Source organism: Thamnophis elegans, chromosome 10 (assembly GCF_009769535.1).
Source record: "Thamnophis elegans isolate rThaEle1 chromosome 10, rThaEle1.pri, whole genome shotgun sequence".
NCBI lineage: Eukaryota > Metazoa > Chordata > Lepidosauria > Squamata > Colubridae > Thamnophis > Thamnophis elegans.
The window spans coordinates 22169680-22189778 of NC_045550.1; the positions used below are offsets into that span (position 1 = coordinate 22169680).

The 20099-nt window shown below is 36.7% G+C and overlaps 1 protein-coding gene across 2 annotated transcripts in view; it reads right to left on the reverse strand.

Moving 5' to 3' along the window:
- PDCD11 (programmed cell death 11) overlaps positions 1 to 20099 on the reverse strand; it is a 34179-nt gene that overhangs the window by 12161 nt on the left and 1919 nt on the right. For both annotated transcript variants that reach the window (XM_032225053.1, XM_032225052.1), the window contains exons 2-18: positions 18265 to 18376; positions 15915 to 16046; positions 15280 to 15447; positions 14726 to 14887; positions 13628 to 13751; positions 11510 to 11691; positions 10290 to 10397; positions 9630 to 9836; positions 8717 to 8841; positions 7910 to 7970; positions 7421 to 7567; positions 4500 to 4751; positions 3548 to 3691; positions 2719 to 2913; positions 2127 to 2297; positions 1324 to 1543; positions 493 to 645 (exon numbers count right to left, since the gene is read on the reverse strand). In XM_032225053.1, the coding sequence (XP_032080944.1) occupies positions 493 to 645; positions 1324 to 1543; positions 2127 to 2297; positions 2719 to 2913; positions 3548 to 3691; positions 4500 to 4751; positions 7421 to 7567; positions 7910 to 7970; positions 8717 to 8841; positions 9630 to 9836; positions 10290 to 10397; positions 11510 to 11691; positions 13628 to 13751; positions 14726 to 14887; positions 15280 to 15447; positions 15915 to 16046; positions 18265 to 18366 (2653 nt within the window). In that variant the 5' untranslated portion in view covers positions 18367 to 18376. The remainder of the gene's footprint in view (positions 1 to 492; positions 646 to 1323; positions 1544 to 2126; positions 2298 to 2718; positions 2914 to 3547; positions 3692 to 4499; positions 4752 to 7420; positions 7568 to 7909; positions 7971 to 8716; positions 8842 to 9629; positions 9837 to 10289; positions 10398 to 11509; positions 11692 to 13627; positions 13752 to 14725; positions 14888 to 15279; positions 15448 to 15914; positions 16047 to 18264; positions 18377 to 20099) is intronic.

The window sequence follows — 20099 nt, forward strand, 5'->3', positions numbered from 1 at the left end:
GTTAGGTTTGGGGGGGTTAGGTTTAGATTTACGCGTTAATTTTAAGCTTCCCGCTCACAGCGTGCTGTTTTCGTCATGCTGTGATGACGTCACGTACGCGCTTTCGGCGAGCGCGCTTTAGTCCACCGCGGTTTTGTGGTGGAACCCATTCGGCAACAATATGGAAGTAGTTAGCTATTATTTTCTTGAGGATTTTTTTCTACTTCCCTCTCTATGCACTGGGCTTTTCTGGTGGACTCAGAGGTCCATCCCTGCTTAGCTTTTTGAGTTCAGCCAAAATTGGAAAACTGCTGCCATCTAATTGTGCTATAATTAGCTATAAAAAGCTATAGCACAGGGGAGGGAAATCCAACATTAACTGGATCACTTGTGTGCTCTTATCTCATTCCTTTTGCTCTGAAAAGATGTAACTATGGTAATCAGTGATTCATTTCCAGGTAAAAAACAAGATAGAGGGGATCAAACAAGAGCTGGGGGGGATAAATACTGTACCTCCAAGTTGGCTGTGAATGGCTATTACAATCAAATCAGAAACACATGGACTACTAAAAACTGCTGAACCATCAGCCTTAACTTCAGTAACTACCAATTCTAGCCTCTGTCCCACTTTAAATTTGGAGAGTTTCTTAGCCACACTGGAATCATCTGCCAATAAGGAAAACATGAATTAAATCTTATTTGCAAGTTGGTTTTTCATTCTGAAAGTATATAAAGTTAATGTACATTTTACCTTCGTCTTTTGACAAACGTTTCAATGTCATAGCAATTAAGTTCTTCTAAAAAATTTCCTTAAGCTAATTTTCCCAGAATAAGACAAATCTGTGGCCTCCAACTCCCTTTCAACTCCCTACAGTATTCAGCAGGGCACTATATGGATAGTACTCATAAGAGCTGAAAGGGCAAAGCATTAATTCCTAGCAGTGAGGGAGAAAGCAAGCTAAAGGTAGCGCCACCTGGTGGACCACAAGTTGCTTAATACTGATTCATTTAAGCCCCTTGAAAATTGGCTTCTTGTGTTTAACTTATTATGGAGATAAATGCAAAAGATTAACTGAGATATTTTCTTTTTTGTGATTTGTCAAAATTCATTGTAAATGCAAACAGAAATTGCTAAATTGAACCTCTCTCTCTCTTTCTTTAGAAAGAGTGGGGGTCAAAGTCATCAGGCAACAACTTTTGTTTGAAACAGAATCCTGGCTTTCAATTTTTATTATTTTAAAAAAATATATAAATGTTTGCATAGCTTCACAATGCAGCCACTGCACTAGCAAGTGCAGATACAAGACTTTCACATGCCACCTTTGTGTTTCCAAACACTCTTACCTCTATTGCTCATGAAACTCATAATCTCCTGCAGTTCATTAAAGTACTGTTCCAGTAGGCCAAAGCTTTCAGGAACCGACCCCTCAACAGAGCACTCTGACATCTTCAGGGACAATAAGATGCGCTGCTTCTCCTCATCAACACTGGTCACCTTGGCAAGTACAGTTTGACCTACCACAAAATGGTCTTTGGTGTCTGTCACAAACTTGTCACTCATTGCCTGCAGTGACAAGGAGACAAGATACAATTATATCAACATCCACCCCAAGGTCTCTAAGAAGGCAGCAATACAACCCAAATGGCTGATTAGGGCAAATTCTATGAATTGCTGCAGTAGTTGTTCTTCTACCTGATGCCTTTTGACTTATTTCTACTCCACAGTATGTACCAGCATACAACAGGCTTGCTCATGCTTTACATTTAATAGATAATGAAAGTTGCATAATCCCATTCCAAGCTGGATAATTTTATATACTTTGAAATTCTGGCATTTTTTTGTTTTTGGTTCCTGAATGCAAACCTTGCCTGCAGAATTCCAAGCTCTGTCTCTACTCATAATTTTTATATTAAAGCCATTCAAAATAAAAGTTTCAATTCCTAAAGTTGAATTGACAGTCGAACCAATAACACAAAGATATGGTGGGGTTCTCTTTAACAAATGTTCCTCTGCATTAATGTGAGGTTGGATTTGATGGCTTAAAAGTCTCTTTCCAGTTCTATGATTTTATGAAGAATAATATGACATTTGTGTTAACAAATCTGAATAAAGCCATCATTGTAATGAATACTGAAACGAGTCTTACCGATTTGGGGGCCAGCCCAGTCAAACCATAGGGAAACTCCACAAATACACCATAAGACATGACGTTTCTCACAAAGCCAGTAAGCAGTATTCCAGGCTGGATATCAGCAAAACTCTTCACTACATGTTCATCCTCCATAAAGGAAATCAATGCTGGCTTTCTACTCAAAAGCTACATAATGAATTAAGGGTTTTTTTAAAAAAATATCTTGTACTAGATAATAGAAACAAAACATTCCACCCAAGACTATCAATGTATTACAAGCTTAAAAAGTGCTATAGTGGACAGCACTTTCCTGCATTGATCAGTCTTTTTTTATCTAATGTCTTCACTGAGCCAGAATTCCCAGTTAGTGTGGTCCATCTGAAGGACAAAAGAGACTGGGGAAATATGAAATAAATCATGATGCAGATAGCCAATTGAATACAAGTCAGATGCCATGGGAGGAGAAACCAACCAATTCTATTCACCCACCCAGAAATTTGGCTGGGAATCACAACGCTTTGTAGGAACCCACTTTAGGTACATGCTATCGCACTATATACGGTAGGAAATGGATTAAATCAAGTTTTGGCAAGAATTAAAAGGATACAATGTGACCTCCTTTGCTATGGAGGCATATAACCTTTTGGAGAACATCACCTTCCTTGAGCCAGTGCCACCACAACCTGCTATTGGACACATGATCAGAAAGTTGTGCCATGGGAAGGTAGGCCGAAACATTGTTGGGTAGGATTGCAACTTCTAAGCCATCTTCTTTCTTGTTCAGAATTTTTACATCTACAATCTAAATAGCATAATTAAAAAAAACAAACCAGAGGTTTTAGACCATTTTCAGTTAATAATGCAGTACCCAGAATCCCAATGGAAATAACAAACAGGGTTTAGCTATTTAAAAATAAATGTCTAGGAGCAGTAAGAATCTTTACTGAATCTCATATTTTATTTTTATTTTATTCATCAAGCAGCTCAACATTAGCTCATTAAAGATACATTACTGTATCTTTACGGAAGCAAAGGGGCATTCTAGCACTTCCTGTGTGCATGTTTCTTTGTTGGAAATTAAGAAATAAAAACAAGGGAACTGAAAATGGATTAATACCAGAGCTGGTTGTGTTAATCAAAATCCCACCCTCTCGATTGCTTCCTTACACGAGAAAAATATTTTAATCTTTTAAAGTGATATGTGGGAGAAAGGATCAAAATTGAATTCCATGTCACTATTCAAAACTCACTCTCCCTCACTTTTTTTCTTTTTTTCTCTAGAAAATTAATAATTTTGTCAGGGTTGCTGAAATTAGAATCTTTCCTCCCACACATATCAGAGGGTGAAAAAATATCTTGAATTATCCCTGATGGCTTTATGGTTTGCCAATGGCATGCTTCTCAAGTAATAGAAAATAATTATTTTAGAAAATTACCTGTCCAGTTTTATATGCCATTTCACGATCCTTTGAAATTTCTGTTCTTCCAGCATTCTTTGCAACAGCATCCTCTTCCAATCTGAATGACAGCAACAATCTTTCCTGCTCAGGCTCACATGTTAATACTGTCACCTTGACCACCTGTGATTTTTTTTAAAAAAGAAAATCGTTATAGTTAAGTATATCCAGGTCTATACACTGAGAAGCAATTGCCAATCACATGAAACTGCTTTAGTAGCAATTGTGAACCAATCCACAATGAGGCGGGATATGAATGAGGACCCTTAGCTTAATCCATTTGGAACAGAGAATGAAGACTAAACAAAGTACAGACTAAAAAATACTGCTTCATTCTCTGATTGCTTTCAGAGAAATGTTGCAACTTAAGATGTCATTTTCTAGTTTCTTCTAAGCAAAAGAAATCAGATTCCTGTTTTAATACCACAGGCTTAGCTTAGCTAGCCTAACCAAACCATGATTATGGATTATTAATTGTATAACTAATTGTGGACAGAGCCATCAGGTACCAATGGATCCAGCATCAACTGATCACCACATTTATAGTCGCTATTAGATTCTGACTAATATTTTATACATACTAAATGCACAATTGCTATGTATTCCGTAATGATAGCATTATATAATTGCTCTTAAGCTTCCCTTTACATCCTATCTCTATTGTATTAGCAACTTCTTTACTTGGAAATTCCACAACTGTTCTTTGGACTTGTGTAGTTGTATAGATTTTACTTACTATTTAATGGTTTTTTTCACACAATGATAACGTAAAAGTGCTATTTTTAAAAAAGATAAAAATATTCTACATTGCTATTTAGATTTTAAAATATTATTGCACGCATGTCAAGCCTGTTATACAAACATATGCATTTCAGGTAGCTGTTTTAAGTGCAATACTAAAGGGTATTTTTTACTTCTATTAAGCACATACCTGGCCTTCATAGAAGGCTTCTTGAGGAGCAGTTAAGGGGAGCAAACCAAGTTCATTAGTGGGTACTAAGCCCCTCACATCATTATAGAATTTCACAATGCAGCCAAAATCCTTAACACACACAACAAAACCATGAGTGATCAGGCCTGGCTTGGCATCTTCAAAACTGTCAAGGACAGGGAGCTTGGAATTAACAAGGGTTCTCTTAAGAGTCAGAATAAGCTTCCTTGTTTCAGGATTGCAGACAAGTACCTGGAAAAGCAAGAGATTGGATTCATGTTCGTTAACAAAAATAGTTTCAAGCCAGGTTATGACTAATTTATGCAATAGGAGTTAAATGCAATTGATGGACTCCCTAAATTCAGAAATATTAGTGTCACTAAAGCTGGAAGAAAACTGGGAAGTAATGTACTTCCTTACATTATAAATATAATAATGAAATAACTCTGAATGTAAATAATTTTAAATGGAAGTAATCATTAACCTTCAGAGAAACTTTTCCCCAACTGGTACCTTTGAGATACTTTGGAATAATTTTACACTTGCCTACTTAGAAATGACCGTCAACAAAGTCAATAGATTTTAACTGTGCAGGTAATCCTTGAGTTACGATGGATCCGGATTGTCATCATTAAATGATGCAATCATAAAGTGTGACTCAAGTGACTGTATCACTTAGAGACGACACTCTCAGAAGTCCTGGTTGGCGTCATAAACCAAAGCTATGTGGGTGGCTAGGTATGAGTCCCAGATAAGGAGCGCAGGGCCATGACAGGGAGATGCAGGAGGCCTACAAGGAAGGCTAACTATTCAATTGGCTTTTGTTCACAAATGGCAATTATGTGATACCCGGTTCCCTGTAACTTCCTCATCATGAGCTGCACACCAAGTCTCCAGATCACAATCATGTGATCACATAGAGGCCATGAAGGCCAGAATTTTGATTCACCATTTTTTTCAGTGTGCCATAAAGAGTCACTGAATGAACGGATGTAAGTCAAAGGCAATCTGTATTAAGAAAGCATGCACAAGATTGTGACATAGGTAGTGTATTAATATTTACCTGATAAGAAAGAGGTATCAGGATTTATTTTTAGTGAAGCTTACAGTGTTTCCCCGAAAATACGACATGTCCTGAAACTAAGGCCATGCCAGATTTTCGCGGTGGACAAAAATATTAACCCTCCCCCAAAAATAAGCCCCAGTGAAGGGGTGGGTTTAGCCAGAACAGGCGGCAGCCCTTCCCTGGTCACCTCATGGCTTCTTGGCCCTTTAATCGGATCAGCTGGGCCGCTCCATTCACAAAACAACTGATTTGCGGATGCCGCTCAGGCCTCTGCCTCCAGCAAACGCCGGTCGCTTTTGCAGCCAATTGCGGCTGCAAAAGAAGCCGGAGGCCAAGCAACACAACCCAAATGCCTCATACCCTCCTTGTCTAACGGTGACAGTCACAGCTCGCAATTCCGTCCACAGAACAGGAAAAGAAGGCATGAAAATCAATACACCTGGGACATCAGAAGAAGCCCTGCGAGGACACGCTGCTGCTGAAGTGCAGGAAATCCCCCCCCTGCAGATCATCCTTTCAAAGAGGAGTTTCACCAGGATGAAGGCGACACAAACGCTGCCTTCAGCCACCTCTTCGTCCTGGTGAAAGGATGATCTGCAAGTTTGGGGGGGGGGGGGGAGAAAGATTTCCTGCAATTTTGCAGCAACGTCTTCTTGCAGGGCTTCTGCCGATGTCCCAAGTGTATGGCTTTTAATGCCTACAGGAGGTCGCTTCTCACCTGCATATTCACATTGAAAGTTCAAAATGGGGCGTTTTTGCAAATGGCTTGAAAATGGGGAGGGAGATATTCCTGCCTCCCCCCCTGTTCTGAAGGTCAGCACAGACTGAGAACAGGATAAGAGATGAAATCCCCCCCTCCCCATTTTCAAGAGGTTTGAAAAATGCCACATTCCGATTCTTCACATTATCCAGGATTCCAGGATTGAAGGCATATGGGAGGAAGGATTTTGTCTCTTATCCTGTTTTCAGTCTGTGAAACTGACGGGGAGAGGCAGGATGCAAGGAGAACTTGGGTCATTGTGGCCGCAGGCAAGCAGATGGTGGGATGGAGAGGGTGGGGCTGGTGGATTGCTGCTTCCTGCACCTGAAAAATAATAAGCCCTCCCCCTCTAATAAGCCAAAGGCCATATTTCGTGGGTCAAAAAAAAAAAAAGACCCTGTCTTATTTTGGGGGAAACACGATATATATATATATATATATATATATATATATATATATATATATATATATATGTAGTAGTATAGTAGTGTGTGTGTGTGTGTGTGTGTGTGTGTATGTGTGTGTGTGTGTGTGTGTGTTTTATTTGTGCTGATAAATAAATAAAGGGAGACTAGTATAGATCTATTTCAAGCTATTTAGCTCTCATCAGCTAGCCATACCCTTACTGGGATTCGAACCTGTGCTGTATTGCATCTCAGGCAAACGTCTTAGCCATTATGCCACAGGTCTCCTCCTTATCAGCTGATATATATATTTAGAGTCACAACCCCTGGTAAGCCCCAATTATGGGAGGAAGCTAACTGCTTCCATCATCTGTCAATCGGCTCGTCATAAGAGTCCATCATGACAGAAACCCAATATTTTTACTGTTGCCTTTGTTATATTTGTGTTTTTTTATTTGTTTTATTTATTTATATATATTGGATATATATATATATATATATAAATAAAGCATAACAATTTGCTTAAAGGTACTTAGCAAGCAATAAGGCTCAGAAAGTTTGCATATCCATTTGAAAGTTTACCCACATTGTCACAACAGCTTTAATAATAAAGGTTATATAGAAACACTAATAACAGTTAAGAAAATTAAATTTAAAATATTTAAAATAGAGTTTTACAGAAAAATCTTACCCGGCACTTAACAGTAGTCCCCGTGCTATACTTCTTCTCTGGTTGTTTCAATTTCACATCTGCAAGATGTAAATTGGGGACAAAGCCTCTGATACTCTCAGTGAACTTCACCTGCATGCCCAATGGCTTCAGAGTCAGCACTTTTCCCTAAGAGTCAAAAATGGACAACAGGTAACTCAAAATCAAAATCAAGGCATAAACATTTCTTTTTTTCTTAAGCACAGCAACAATTGATAACTCGCCTAGTGGACATCATAGTGATATTTATATACCTCCCCTAATAGATCTATGAAATAAATGTAACAGAACAAAATAACACTATTCTACTAGAGTTATATAAAGTTTGGACTCAAATACTGTATATATACCAAAAAATGTTAATATTTTTTCAGAAGTACTTGAATAACATTTTCAGTCTGAAATTTGTTTAGTTATGATAACTGATTCACAGAAAATATAGAAACAAATTTGTTTTCTTATTGAACTTACTTCCAGCACTTGCCCAGGATGTATATCATGATATCTCAGAAATGGAGCGTTAACAATATGTCTACAAGCATTAAAGAAAAGAAAATAATTATTTTTGGTGTGATTAAATTTTACAATATGCTGTAAAAAGTTGATATGATGATTTGATCAAGTTGGCTTCAGATTAACTATCTAAATCTACAGAAAATTAATATCACTCATCTAATAACAGCTGCTTCAGAGCTTAAAAATTCTAACCAAACATATGTTCTCTTTTTCTTTTTGTGCCCCCACCATTGCCTCCTGGAAGACGAAAAATTGCATTATTAACTATGATAAGCCTTCTGCAACTGTGTCCTATAGTGGTGAAAATGATTTATTACAGTATTGCAACCATCTTTATTTCAAATGTTATACTAATAAATTGCTTACAGGTAACATAATTTTTCTCATGTAAACAGCAAAACTGGGATATTTGTATCAAAATAACGAAACACAATAATTTGTGAGTCACTTTGCTAGTCTTTTTCAGCATTCTACCAAACTGGTGGTTCTTGAATTAAAATACAAAGGTTCAAAATACATAAAATTGATGTTAAAGTAAGAATGTATAGTTATAGCTAGTTAAGTCTGCATAAGTATCAATCTATGTATTTCTTTTTGAAAGCAATGGGAGTTCATCACTCAAGGGAACGGAAATGTATCAGATATTTATGAGTTCTTCCTGCCTTGGGCAGTGTCAGAAATGGACATACATTTAGACTATGTTCAGAACTTAAATCATTGATCCATACAAACAAAATATATGAAATGAGACAAGAACCTTACTCTTTGAGAGACACCACGATCATGTCATCTATCAAGCTGTAGTCAATAATTCGGCATGTATGTTTAGTTCCACGCTTAAACACCTCAGTTTTGAAAGATTTGGAAGTCTTTGGAAGATACTTTATCTATAAATATATTATAAAGATTAGGTCAATTTCTAGTATACCATCAACCCTCCTATAACACAAAAGAAATGATGTCTTAGATGCTTGTCCAGATTCAAAAACTCCATACTGACTTTATTTTAGTCAACAAATATCTTAAGGATTGTGGAATAAAATGAACAACAAAACATAAAAAAACCTTATAATACATGTAACAATAATATTTATTCCATATTAAAATTTCCCTCTCTAAACCAGGTGTCTAAACTGCAGCAGAGGAAAAAAAAATTGTGTGATGCTGAAAAAATGAGGGCACCAAACTCCTGGGAGGGTCAGAAGACCATAGTGAAGAATATACCTATAAAAGGACACTGTCAGGCCTGCATTTATATTCCTTTTAGAATTTTGGCCTGCTACACTTTCTCTTATTTCATTATGCTGTTTCTTTAAGTATAATCAATGGGAGGTGGGATTAGAAGTAGAATTGTGGAATGTATTGTTTTCATTCTTTGCTAGAAGTCAAGGTCATCCTTTGTCTCCGCACTTTCACACCTGACTGGAAGAAGCTGGGCATGGACGCCAGCGTGGAGGAAGAAGATTGGACCATGTGATGGATTGTGGGTGTGGGGACAAGATCATGAACTTTTAACTGGGTGGAATTCTGATGTCATTTCCAGTATTGGGATTAACACAGATGTGCCTAAGATGCCTGTCTTATTAAATTGGAACAAAAAGCATAGTTTTGCCTTGGACTCTGATTTAATTCTGTGATGGTTTTTGACTAATGAAGCTACCATCATGTTACTTACATGTGAAAAAGCATGACTGCCATCATCCAGGGTGAAAACAGCACCAATGTTTTTGAGAAATATCTCTACTTTTGAGTCCGTCACTACCACACCAATCCGATCATTGGAAAGTTGGCCAAGCTGGATGCCAGGCTGAAGGAAAACTGGGCGCAAAGAAAGGCGAATTGCCTTGGAGGCAGGATTATTTGAAAGAATACAGGCTTTCACCTGGAAAGAGGAAAAGCGGAAGAAAGTATTTTAATTCTATTTACTATTTACTACAAGATATCGGTTTGTGAAGGAATATAGAAAAATATATATTTACAAGTTGTCAGAATGTAGTAAAGATATTAAAACTCTTGACCCAGGTGATTTCATGGGTACATCTATACAGTCTTTTTTACAAGTGACACAGAAGTATTAACTATTTCAAAGAAGTTTATCAATTTGTCAGACTAACTTGGTAGTCTACCAACCAAGTATTAACCAACTCTATGCCCACTGAATTTCTAAGCTTATACAAGGATGGATAAATGCTGCCACTTTCTAAGATCATTAAAAATATCACTTTTACTTTTTAAAAAATTCTAGAATCCAGGAATATGAAGAACTACTATTTAGAAATGCCGTAATTCATTTACATTTTCATCATAGTTTAAACATAGTTGCTTACCAACTTACCATCTGATTTGGTGATAAGTGCCCTGTTTTTAGAAAGTTTGTGTGCATGAAATCCACAATTCCAGTAAAGGAAGAGAGAAAACTTAGAGAAATTCCAGAAGTAGTCACCTGGAAAAAATGTAAAAGGAACAAAAATTCTTCTTGTGGATGGATTTCCTTAAAAGAACTAGAGGAAAAGTAAGACTTAACAAAACTTTCAAAGTATTTATTTTGACATTTTAGAACTTTCATATATTTGGCTTTATTAATTATTTTCTACTATGTTTGAATTAAATTTAATTTTGCATGTATTACTGAATATGTGAAATTATATATCGTTTAAAAGTCCAGCCAGAAGATGAAAGTTAGTAACATGTATGTATATTTGCCAACAAAAATATTTTATTTTGTAATTATCCTTATGTTATACTGGGTTTTAAATGGGAAAAGGAGCAATTGATATATAAGATAATACAATGAAATACCTTCCTAGCCATAGCTGCCACCTGCTCTTTGAGGAAGAGCTGTGAATCTAGGACCAATTGCAAACTGGGTCCTAGTTCCTTCTAGAACTAAAATTGAAAAATCCCAAGAGAGAAATGGCCCATAACTTCCCAGCCATTCAGGTTAGCTAGAATTGATCCTAGGTTGCTCCTTCTCATCTAGATCCCAACATCCTCACACTATTACAACAGAATCTTGACAGATTCACTTAGTAGGCCTGGGTCAAGATATTTAATTTTATCATCAGCAGATCCTTGATCTCATGATGAGAGAGGAACTTGTCGAACAGTTTTAAGTAGATATTAAATAGGAATACTGAGAGGATCAAGTCTTGTGGGAGTTCACAGTTCAGGCGGCTTAGTTTCAATCACTCCTCCTTAACCAATAGTGAATGGAACTAGACTTTGGGAAAGGAGGAGAATCGGCATTCCTGCTACTCTTGATTCTGGGAAGTAAATGAGATACACTTGAAAACTCACCCCCACTTTGAAGGAAATGAAATTAATATAGAATTGTTGCTTAACAAATTTAAGTAGGGGGGTTTGTATCTGCCTACACACTTTCCAAAATCATTTTGAATCTAGAAGAATGAAAATTGCAATCAAGCAGTTATCTGCTACATAGACTCTTGGATTAATACATCAAAAACTGGTTCTTAACTTCAATATGGATGAACTATGCCCACTATAAATACATTTTTTTATCTATGCCTATAGACAATAGAGAAATGTTTTTACCTCCTGAACCTGGGCTTTCACCACTAGCCCAGGTAGCAAGTTGGCAAGTGACCAGTTTTGTTTCTCTGTGGCAATGGCTGAAGCAACTTCAGACTGATTGATGGATATGCGGATTATTCTTCCACCATTCTTTACTTCTTCAATAAGGCAGTTCAGATATTGGCCTATCATCAGTTCAGTCCCTATAAATCCAGCGTACAAAATAAAATCTCTCCTCAGTAATTATTTGCTATAACATTTCTGTTATTATCATACTTTTCAGCACTTGCTATTTCATTGATTCACCAATTTCATCACGAGTGATACAGTGGGCCAAAAAAGTATTTAGTCAGCCACCAATTGTGCAAGTTCTCCCACTTAAAAAGATGAGAGAGGCCTGTAATTGACATCATAGGTAGACCTCAACTATAAGAGACAAAATGAGAAAACAACTGATTTGGAAAGAATTTTTTTGCAAATTATGGTGGATCAATATCAAAAGTTCATCTCAATACTTTGTTATATCCTTTGTTGGCAATGACAGAGGTCAAATGTTTTCTATAAGTCTTCACAAGGTTGGCACACACTGTTGCTGGTATGTTGGCCCATTCCTCCATTCAGATCTCCTCTAGAGCAGTGATGTTTTGGGGCTGTCGCTGGGCAACACGGACTTTCAACTCCCTCCAAAGGTTTTCTATGGGGTTGAGATCTGGAGACCGGCTAGGCCACTCCAGGACCTTGAAATGCTTCTTACGAAGCCACTCCTTCATTGCCCGGGCGGTGTGTTTGGGATCATTGTCCTATTGAAAGACCCAGCCACGTTTCATCTTCAATGCCCTTGCTGATGGAAGGAGGTTTGCACTCAAAATCTCCCGATACATGGCCCCATTCATTCTTTCCTGTACATGGATCAGTCATCCTGGTCCCTTTGCAGAGGAACAGCCCCAAAGCATGATGTTGCCACCCCCGTGCTTCACAGTAGGTATGATGTTCTTTGGATGCAACTCAGCATTCTCTCTCCTCCAAACATGACGAGTTGTGTTTCTACCAAACAGTTCTACTTTGGTTTCATCTGACCATATGACATTCTCCCAATCCTCTTCTGGATCATCCAAATGCTCTCTAGCAAACTTCAGACGGGCCCTGACATGTACTGGCTTAAGCAGGGGGACACATCTGGCACTGCAGGATCTGAATCCCTGGCGGCGTGGTGTGTTACTGATGGTATCCTTTGTTATGTTGGTCCCAGCTCTCTGCAGGTCATTCACTAGGTCCCCCCGTGTGGTTCTGGGATTTTTGCTCACTGTTCTTGTGATCATTTTGACCTCATGGGGTAAGATCTTGCGTGGAGCCCCAGATCGAGGGAGATTATCAGTGGTCTTGTATGTCCTCCATTTTCTAATTATTGTTCCCACAGTTGATTTCTTCACACCAAACTGCTTGCCTATTGTAGATTCAGTCTTCCCAGCCTGGTGCAGGTCTACAATTTTGTTTCTGGTGTCCTTCGACAGCTCTTTGGTCTTCACCATAGTGGAGTTTGGAGTGTGACTGTTTGAGGTTGTGGACAGGAGTCTTTTATACTGCTAAGAAGTTCAAACAGGTGCCATTAATACAGGTAATGAGTGGAGGACAAAGGAGCCTCTTAAAGAAGAAGTTACAGGTCTGTGAGAGCCAGAAATCTTGCTTGTTTGTAGGTGACCAAATACTTATTTTCCACCATAATTTGCAAAAAAATTCTTTCCAAATCAGACAATGTGATTGTCTGGATTTGTTTTCTCATTTTGTCTCTCATAGTTAAGGTTTACCTATGATGTCAATTACAGGCCTCTCTCATCTTTTTAAGTGGGAGAACTTGCACAATTGATGGCTGACAAAATACTTTTTGCCCCACTGTAGAATGTTTAAATAACCAAAAAACAAGCATCTCATTAAAAAACCTAGGTTCCAAATATGGAAAATAGTTATTGTACATTGATTTAAATATACACATACATAGACACACAGAGCTTTTAATGATTTTTGTCACTATTCATTTTCATAGCTAAGCTTTCATAATCCTTAGACTTACCTACTTCCTCCTCCAGCCTCCCCCCCGCCCCGCCCCAATGCTACACTCAAAACAACTATAAAAAGTTTTACCTTTGATGAGTGATTGCAGAGAGCCCTGGGCTTTCTGCCGAGGAAGAAATGCTTTTGTTCCAGGAATACCTATATCAATAAGGTAACCATGGTCCTCTATACTAGATACACATCCAGAGAGTAGCTGTTCAAAGAAAAAAATGTTGAATTAAATATATATGACGAACTATATAGAGTTATTCATAGTGCTATTTGTCCCCTATCTTTCATTTACTAAGTTTGCACTGAAAAGGAAAAAAGCCATTGACTTTCACAAGACCTTCATTGCTAATTGCCCAAATCTTAATGGAGTTTAAAATATTGTCATTGTATTATACAACAAAATTGCCATTGGGATCCTTCAACAGGTGACAAATGAGCATGCCTAGCAACAAATACTTCTGTGTCTGTGTCTGTCTATCTATTTATCTACCTATCCAGCTATATCCAAGATATATTCTCTCCCTCCCTCCCTCTCTCTCTTTCACTCACACACACACTCACTCACACAGAAAGACAGAATGCAGCAGTTACGGGTAATCCTTGATTTACAATCAATTGTTTAATTTTAAAGGCTGTTCAGAGTAGCAATGGCCTTGGGATAGGTACTTTAATGTACCCATTTAAGAACTGCAGTGATGGCAAAAAATGTCATAGAATGGGGCAAAACTCATCTAACAAATGTCTCACTTAGCAACAGAAATTTGGGGCCCAATTTGGTCATAAGTTGAGGAGTAGCCATATTCAAGACAAATCCATTTTATAACAGCAACTTTTAAGTATCTGTGTGAGGTTGAGGCCATTCCCATGAAACCTATTTCTTAGATGTCACGTGTGACACTTGTTCATTACCTTATAAACTTGTTTGTATATTTCAGCATTTTAAACCAATATGTACTGTCTTTAATGCTTTCTCTGAATTTTCCTGCAAAGCTCTACAAGTAAAAATGTTATTTTGGAATTTGACTTTTTTTCTAACCCACCTTTGTTTCCTTTAAGTGCACTGCTGTCATTTGTAATCACTCTTTTGCTTACAGTTTAACAAAAATGTTTTTTCTATTTGTCTCAAACAATTTGGGAATATGAAAAATAAGATGAGGAAAATCTTGAGTTACTTACCATGCCTTCTTTCAAAACTGTAGGATTCAAACCTTTGTTGACATCTTTTGGATTAACGGTTAAGTGTATCTTTTGATGTCCCATAGCATTCTTCTCTGTGCCTACCACAGCACATCTCACCAACATTCCTGGGGGGAACAAGTCTGAGAGAGAATTCAGTTCCTGCAAAAAAGTCAAGAGGGAGTAGAAAAAATAAGAAAAAAAATGTGGCAAGGTGTTTTCTAGCTTTCAAAGCAAGTAACATAACACTCCCCCCTCCCTGAGTATATTCAGTAAATTGAATGTATTTTGACATTCTAGCAAATGGTGTTACAAGCTGGACTCACAGCAAAATATGTCACAATTAAGATTAAGTTCAAAAATGGTACATATGTGCTAATTCCAATGGCTGTCTTCAACTCTTTTGGCAAACAAACATCCATATCTATGTGTTCAAGACCTGGACTTGGCAGATTCAAATGTGGTTTGATTAAAAGCAAAGGAAATCACAAGGCAACTATGAAAGCCTGCTTTGTTGATCTTCATAGATTTCAGCTATCAATTCATCATCTTACCTCCATAGGCTCATCAGTGGCCACCTGCTTATTTAGCAGTTCACTATAAGCATCACATAGGCACGTTATTTTCACAAACCCAGTAAGACCATTTGGTAAGCTGATCACCAGATCAAATTGATTACTCTTTTTCACACATCCTAACAGCAGTGTTCCTTCTGTAAGAGACTGTTGAAGACAAGCAAACACTAATAAGCAACAATCACAGATATACTTTTACATAGGTTTGCACACTAAGCTTCTGTTAGTACAGATAATATATGAATTTAAGGAGATGCAACAAAGCACCCAGAAAAAAATCCATTTAGGTGGAAAGGAAACCAAATCATTATTTCAAGATCAAAGATCTGTAACTTGTTTTATACTGAGAGCTTATACTGATCTTAAGTATACATAATCAAACTTTGGCTGGATTCAAACATCTGTCTTTCTACCAACATGTGGTTTATTTGTGTCCTTAGTAGCTTGTGCAAATCTAACTCACTGATGTTCATTCAATTATTGTGCCATGTAAACTGGGCTTAGGAATTATTTTATCATGGTGACATATCATCTAATAAAATCAATTGGGATAGTCAAGTAGAATTGTACGTCACAGCACAACAAATAAATTACAGTACAAATTACCAACCAACCTCTGCTGACAAAAGTTTAAAATCTTTAATACTGGTTTTTGAAACAGCTTTCTTCTCAGACTTAAGTTTTTTTGGCTCCTTTTGATCTTCATGTTTTTTCTTTCTTTTCCGAGTTACTTCTTCATGTTGAGTCTAAAACAGATTACATAAAAATACAAAAGTTGCTTCCCCAATTCTATACAGATTAGTAACTAGGAGAGGAAAGCAACATATCAATGCAAAGTTCAGGAAATGAAATAGAAAAAAAGTTAAAAGATGATGGCTGGTTTCCACAAAGTTCAGCACAATATTATCAAAATGTATCACTGGAGACTTGGGCTATAAATAATATATTATCTTTTACATTGTAGAAGCAAAGCTATGTCAAGATATGGTAACCAAAAATGTCATGAAGTGAGCTGCAGTTCATGAAATCTTATGCATCATAATAAAATCTGTTAGTATAAAGGTGCTGCCAACTCTTTCTGATTTTTATCTCCTACGTACAGAGAAGTAAAAAATATTCACCTCCATTTTTAATTAATCATAACTTATCAATATAAAATGAGAAACTATGGTTAACTAAACATGGATTTTCTAGTTAACCTAAAATGATTTATTTATTTATTTATTATGAATGAATAATTGAATGAATAAGATTTAAAAGCTGCTGAACTCCAAAATACTCTGGGTGGCTTACAAAATTAAGAACAGTAAATTAGAACAGTAAAAACACAAACTATGTGTATTCAGGGAAAAACAACCCATAATCAATTACAATTTATTTATTTATTAAATTTATATGCCGCCCATCTCAGTATCCAAAGTAACTCTGGACCAACTGGAGAATTCAGTTGGGATGTGACGTCTATCCTAATCCAAAAGGGATGGGGAATAGTCAGACTTCCAAAAACATATTTTACATCATGGGATAGGAGCCATACAAATCCCTGGTTGCTTTGTTCCAGCAAGCAGGTGTTGTGAGAGAGAATGTATGTTTTCTGGGTTGCAATAAATGGCATTGCTTAATTAAAGAGACTGTAACATACACACACTATCCCTGAACTATCCAATGCACCCCAGATCAGAAATGATCTTGGTTCGTTTTAGTAAGGCATAGCTTAAATCAACTAATTTTACCTGATCTATACACAACAGTTAACTTAACTAGGAGGTATATGCTTCTGGCTGCCTCCTCTTATACAAGGCAGAAGAGGTAAGGTGAATGATTCAATGTAAGACTGGAACAAGCTGAATTATGGGCCAAACTGAATTAAACTTGCTCCATAAACATACTCAAACTGAACTTTTATACAGCGCAAACATAAAAGTTTCTAATACAAGATTTTATTAATTGGCAGTTATTACAGGAATCATCCAGGAATGAATACATATGATATATGGCTAAAAACATAGCAATCTCCTTGGATTAAAAGTTATTTATATAAAATGTTATATCCCGTCCCATTAAAACACACAAACCGTTTTAAGTGTGTGCTGCAGCTACCAAGCCAACACAGTCCAAGGCTGCATCAACAGAGGATAGCATCAAGATCAGAGGAAATGATACTATTGTTCTATATTATACTAGTGATTTGGAATACTTCATCCAGTTCTAGTAACCAAGATTTTTAAAAAAGATGCTGAGGCCCTAGAAAGAGTGCAGAGGACAGCAACAAAAATGATAAGGGGTATGATGAATGTTAAAGGAACAAGGTATGCTTTACCCCAGGGGTTCCCAACTGAGGGTGCGAGACGATATTCAAAGTGGTACTAAAACTTTGGTTTAGAAGTTTCAATATTATAATCCAAATCCAATAAATCCAATAAATCAAACCAAGATTATAATGTATACGTATAATTATAGGCACATTGTTTATTTTTTTAAGGGTGAGAGAATATATCAGAAGCATTCTAGGGGTACAAGGTATAGAAAAGGTTGGGACCCCCTGCTTTAGCTTAAGAGAAGGCTCAGGGGAGACATGACAGCAATCTATAACAGGGAAGAGGGCATCCATTTAACACCTGAGGGCAGGACAAGAAGCAATGGGTGGAAATTTATTAGAAGGGGATTCAATCTCGAAATAAAGAAAAATTTCCTAAAAGTGGCAACAATGAATGAATGGAAAAGCTTGCTTGATGGAGTTGCGGGTACTCATCATTGGACGTTTTCAAGAAAAGACTGGGCAACCATTTGTCTGGTATGATATAAGGAGGCAGGGGATTGGACTGGACCTCCAAAATCCCATCCAGCCCTGTGATTCTAAGAAAGTCAAGGAATAAGGCAATTAATATCAGTCACAAAACTACTGTAGTTGGGAGGAATCAACAGTCTGAGACAACAGAAGTTAAATGTTCCTAATTTGCATACCTTGAATAAATTGTCATCTACCGTTGGTTGTCTGACTGTTTTTTCTTCCTGTCCTTTCTTCTGTGTACCACCTCTTGGAAAATTCTCCTCCACAGATGACATGGTTGTCTTTCTTTATGAAAGGAAACTAAACTATTAGAGTTTATAAATCATCAGGATAAAATCATACAACATAAGTTTTATTTCATTTTAGGAATGAGATGACAGACATTAAATCATAAGAATATATAATATTTGACTCATTTTATTAAATTATTAGCTCTTTAGCCATTCTAACAGTGTCAAAAATTGGAACCATCCAAATATATATATGATACCCATGTCATCTTCTGGGTAAGTTAAGTGGGTAATGATGGGAAGTTCAGAAAAACCAAAAGACATGAGATAAGAGAAGGCCAATGAATTCTGGGACAGATAATCAAGATTCATTCTTTATCAATAACTAAGTCCTGGGCCAGAGGGATCATAGACATTTTAATTAACTGCATCATACAAATATTCTAAAATTGAACTGTTTTAGCAGAGGTTGACTATTTTAAGTTCTTTTTTCAGTGAGCTATAGTTTCACAATGGCTAGTTGTCAAGATTAACAGATGATTTTTCTATGATTTATTAAACTAAAGCTTTTCAATTTGGTATGGAAATAGTTTCAACTGAATAACTATTTATAGTCAATGATTGAATTCATTTTGCAAAAGTAGTTAAAATGAGCTTTCTTAAAAGCTCATTTTCTTAATAACTTTCTTAAAAACAATATTCTGGAAATTCTGAAGAGTTAATCTAGATCCTGAAATTGCTGGCACAGCATCACAGTGTCCCTATTACTATTATCTATAGAAATAATAGTCCAATAAAAATAAATATGAATTTGTAACAGAGAAGGAAAGTAAGTTATATCTTTGCTATATGTCTGCTTCAAAGAAATTATTTTAACCTGTTTGCCTCTCAAACATTTAATTAGCTATTTTTATATCTCACTATCAGCATAAAACTGCAATAAAAACTGTTATTCTAAAATTAACATTTACTTTGGTTTGTTACTATATTTCTGAGCATTAAGTAACATTGTTATTATTTTCTTGTACAGATCTTTTTCAACCCAAAGCAAACACCACTAAGCATTGTCTCCATGATTTTAAAAAATAAGTAAAAAACCTGGGATCCTGTTTTCAGCATATTACAGAAAACATTGAGCAAACACAATGTCTAAAGCACTTGGCATCTAAAACAAACATTCTGCAAAATGCTTTTATGCATTCCTATAAAAATATATGATTGGTTCACTGTTTGGAATGGTCTTTCAGGTACACGCTTAGTCTTATTCATGTATTAAGGTAAAGGTTCCCCTCAGACATATGTGCTAGTCGTTCCCGACTCTAGAGGGTGGTGCTCATCTCCGTTTCAAAGTCGAAGAGCCAGCGCTGTCTGAAGACGTCTCTGTGGTCATGTGGCCGGCATGACTAAACACCGAAGACGCACAGAACACTATTATTCATGTATTACCTGCTAGCTATTAGTTAATACTATCTATTGGCTACATACATTATCCATTAGTTATTATCATCACAGAAGCAGAACACCAAATAAAGTCTGAAACAGAATAAATTGTTGGGCAGAATACAATTCAACCTTATAAAGTCACTCTTCTGCATAGGGTTGCAGGATTTTAAGAGGCCCAATTTTTTTTGTAAGGTTCAGATTCTGGGCTCCTACTCATCTCTTTATTAATATTATTGATTCCTATACAATTAGAAAACTTCTGTGCTTAGCTAAATCTCCAAGTCATTAATGGTTGCATAATAAGATGAAACCAATACACAATTGGTTTTCCAAGA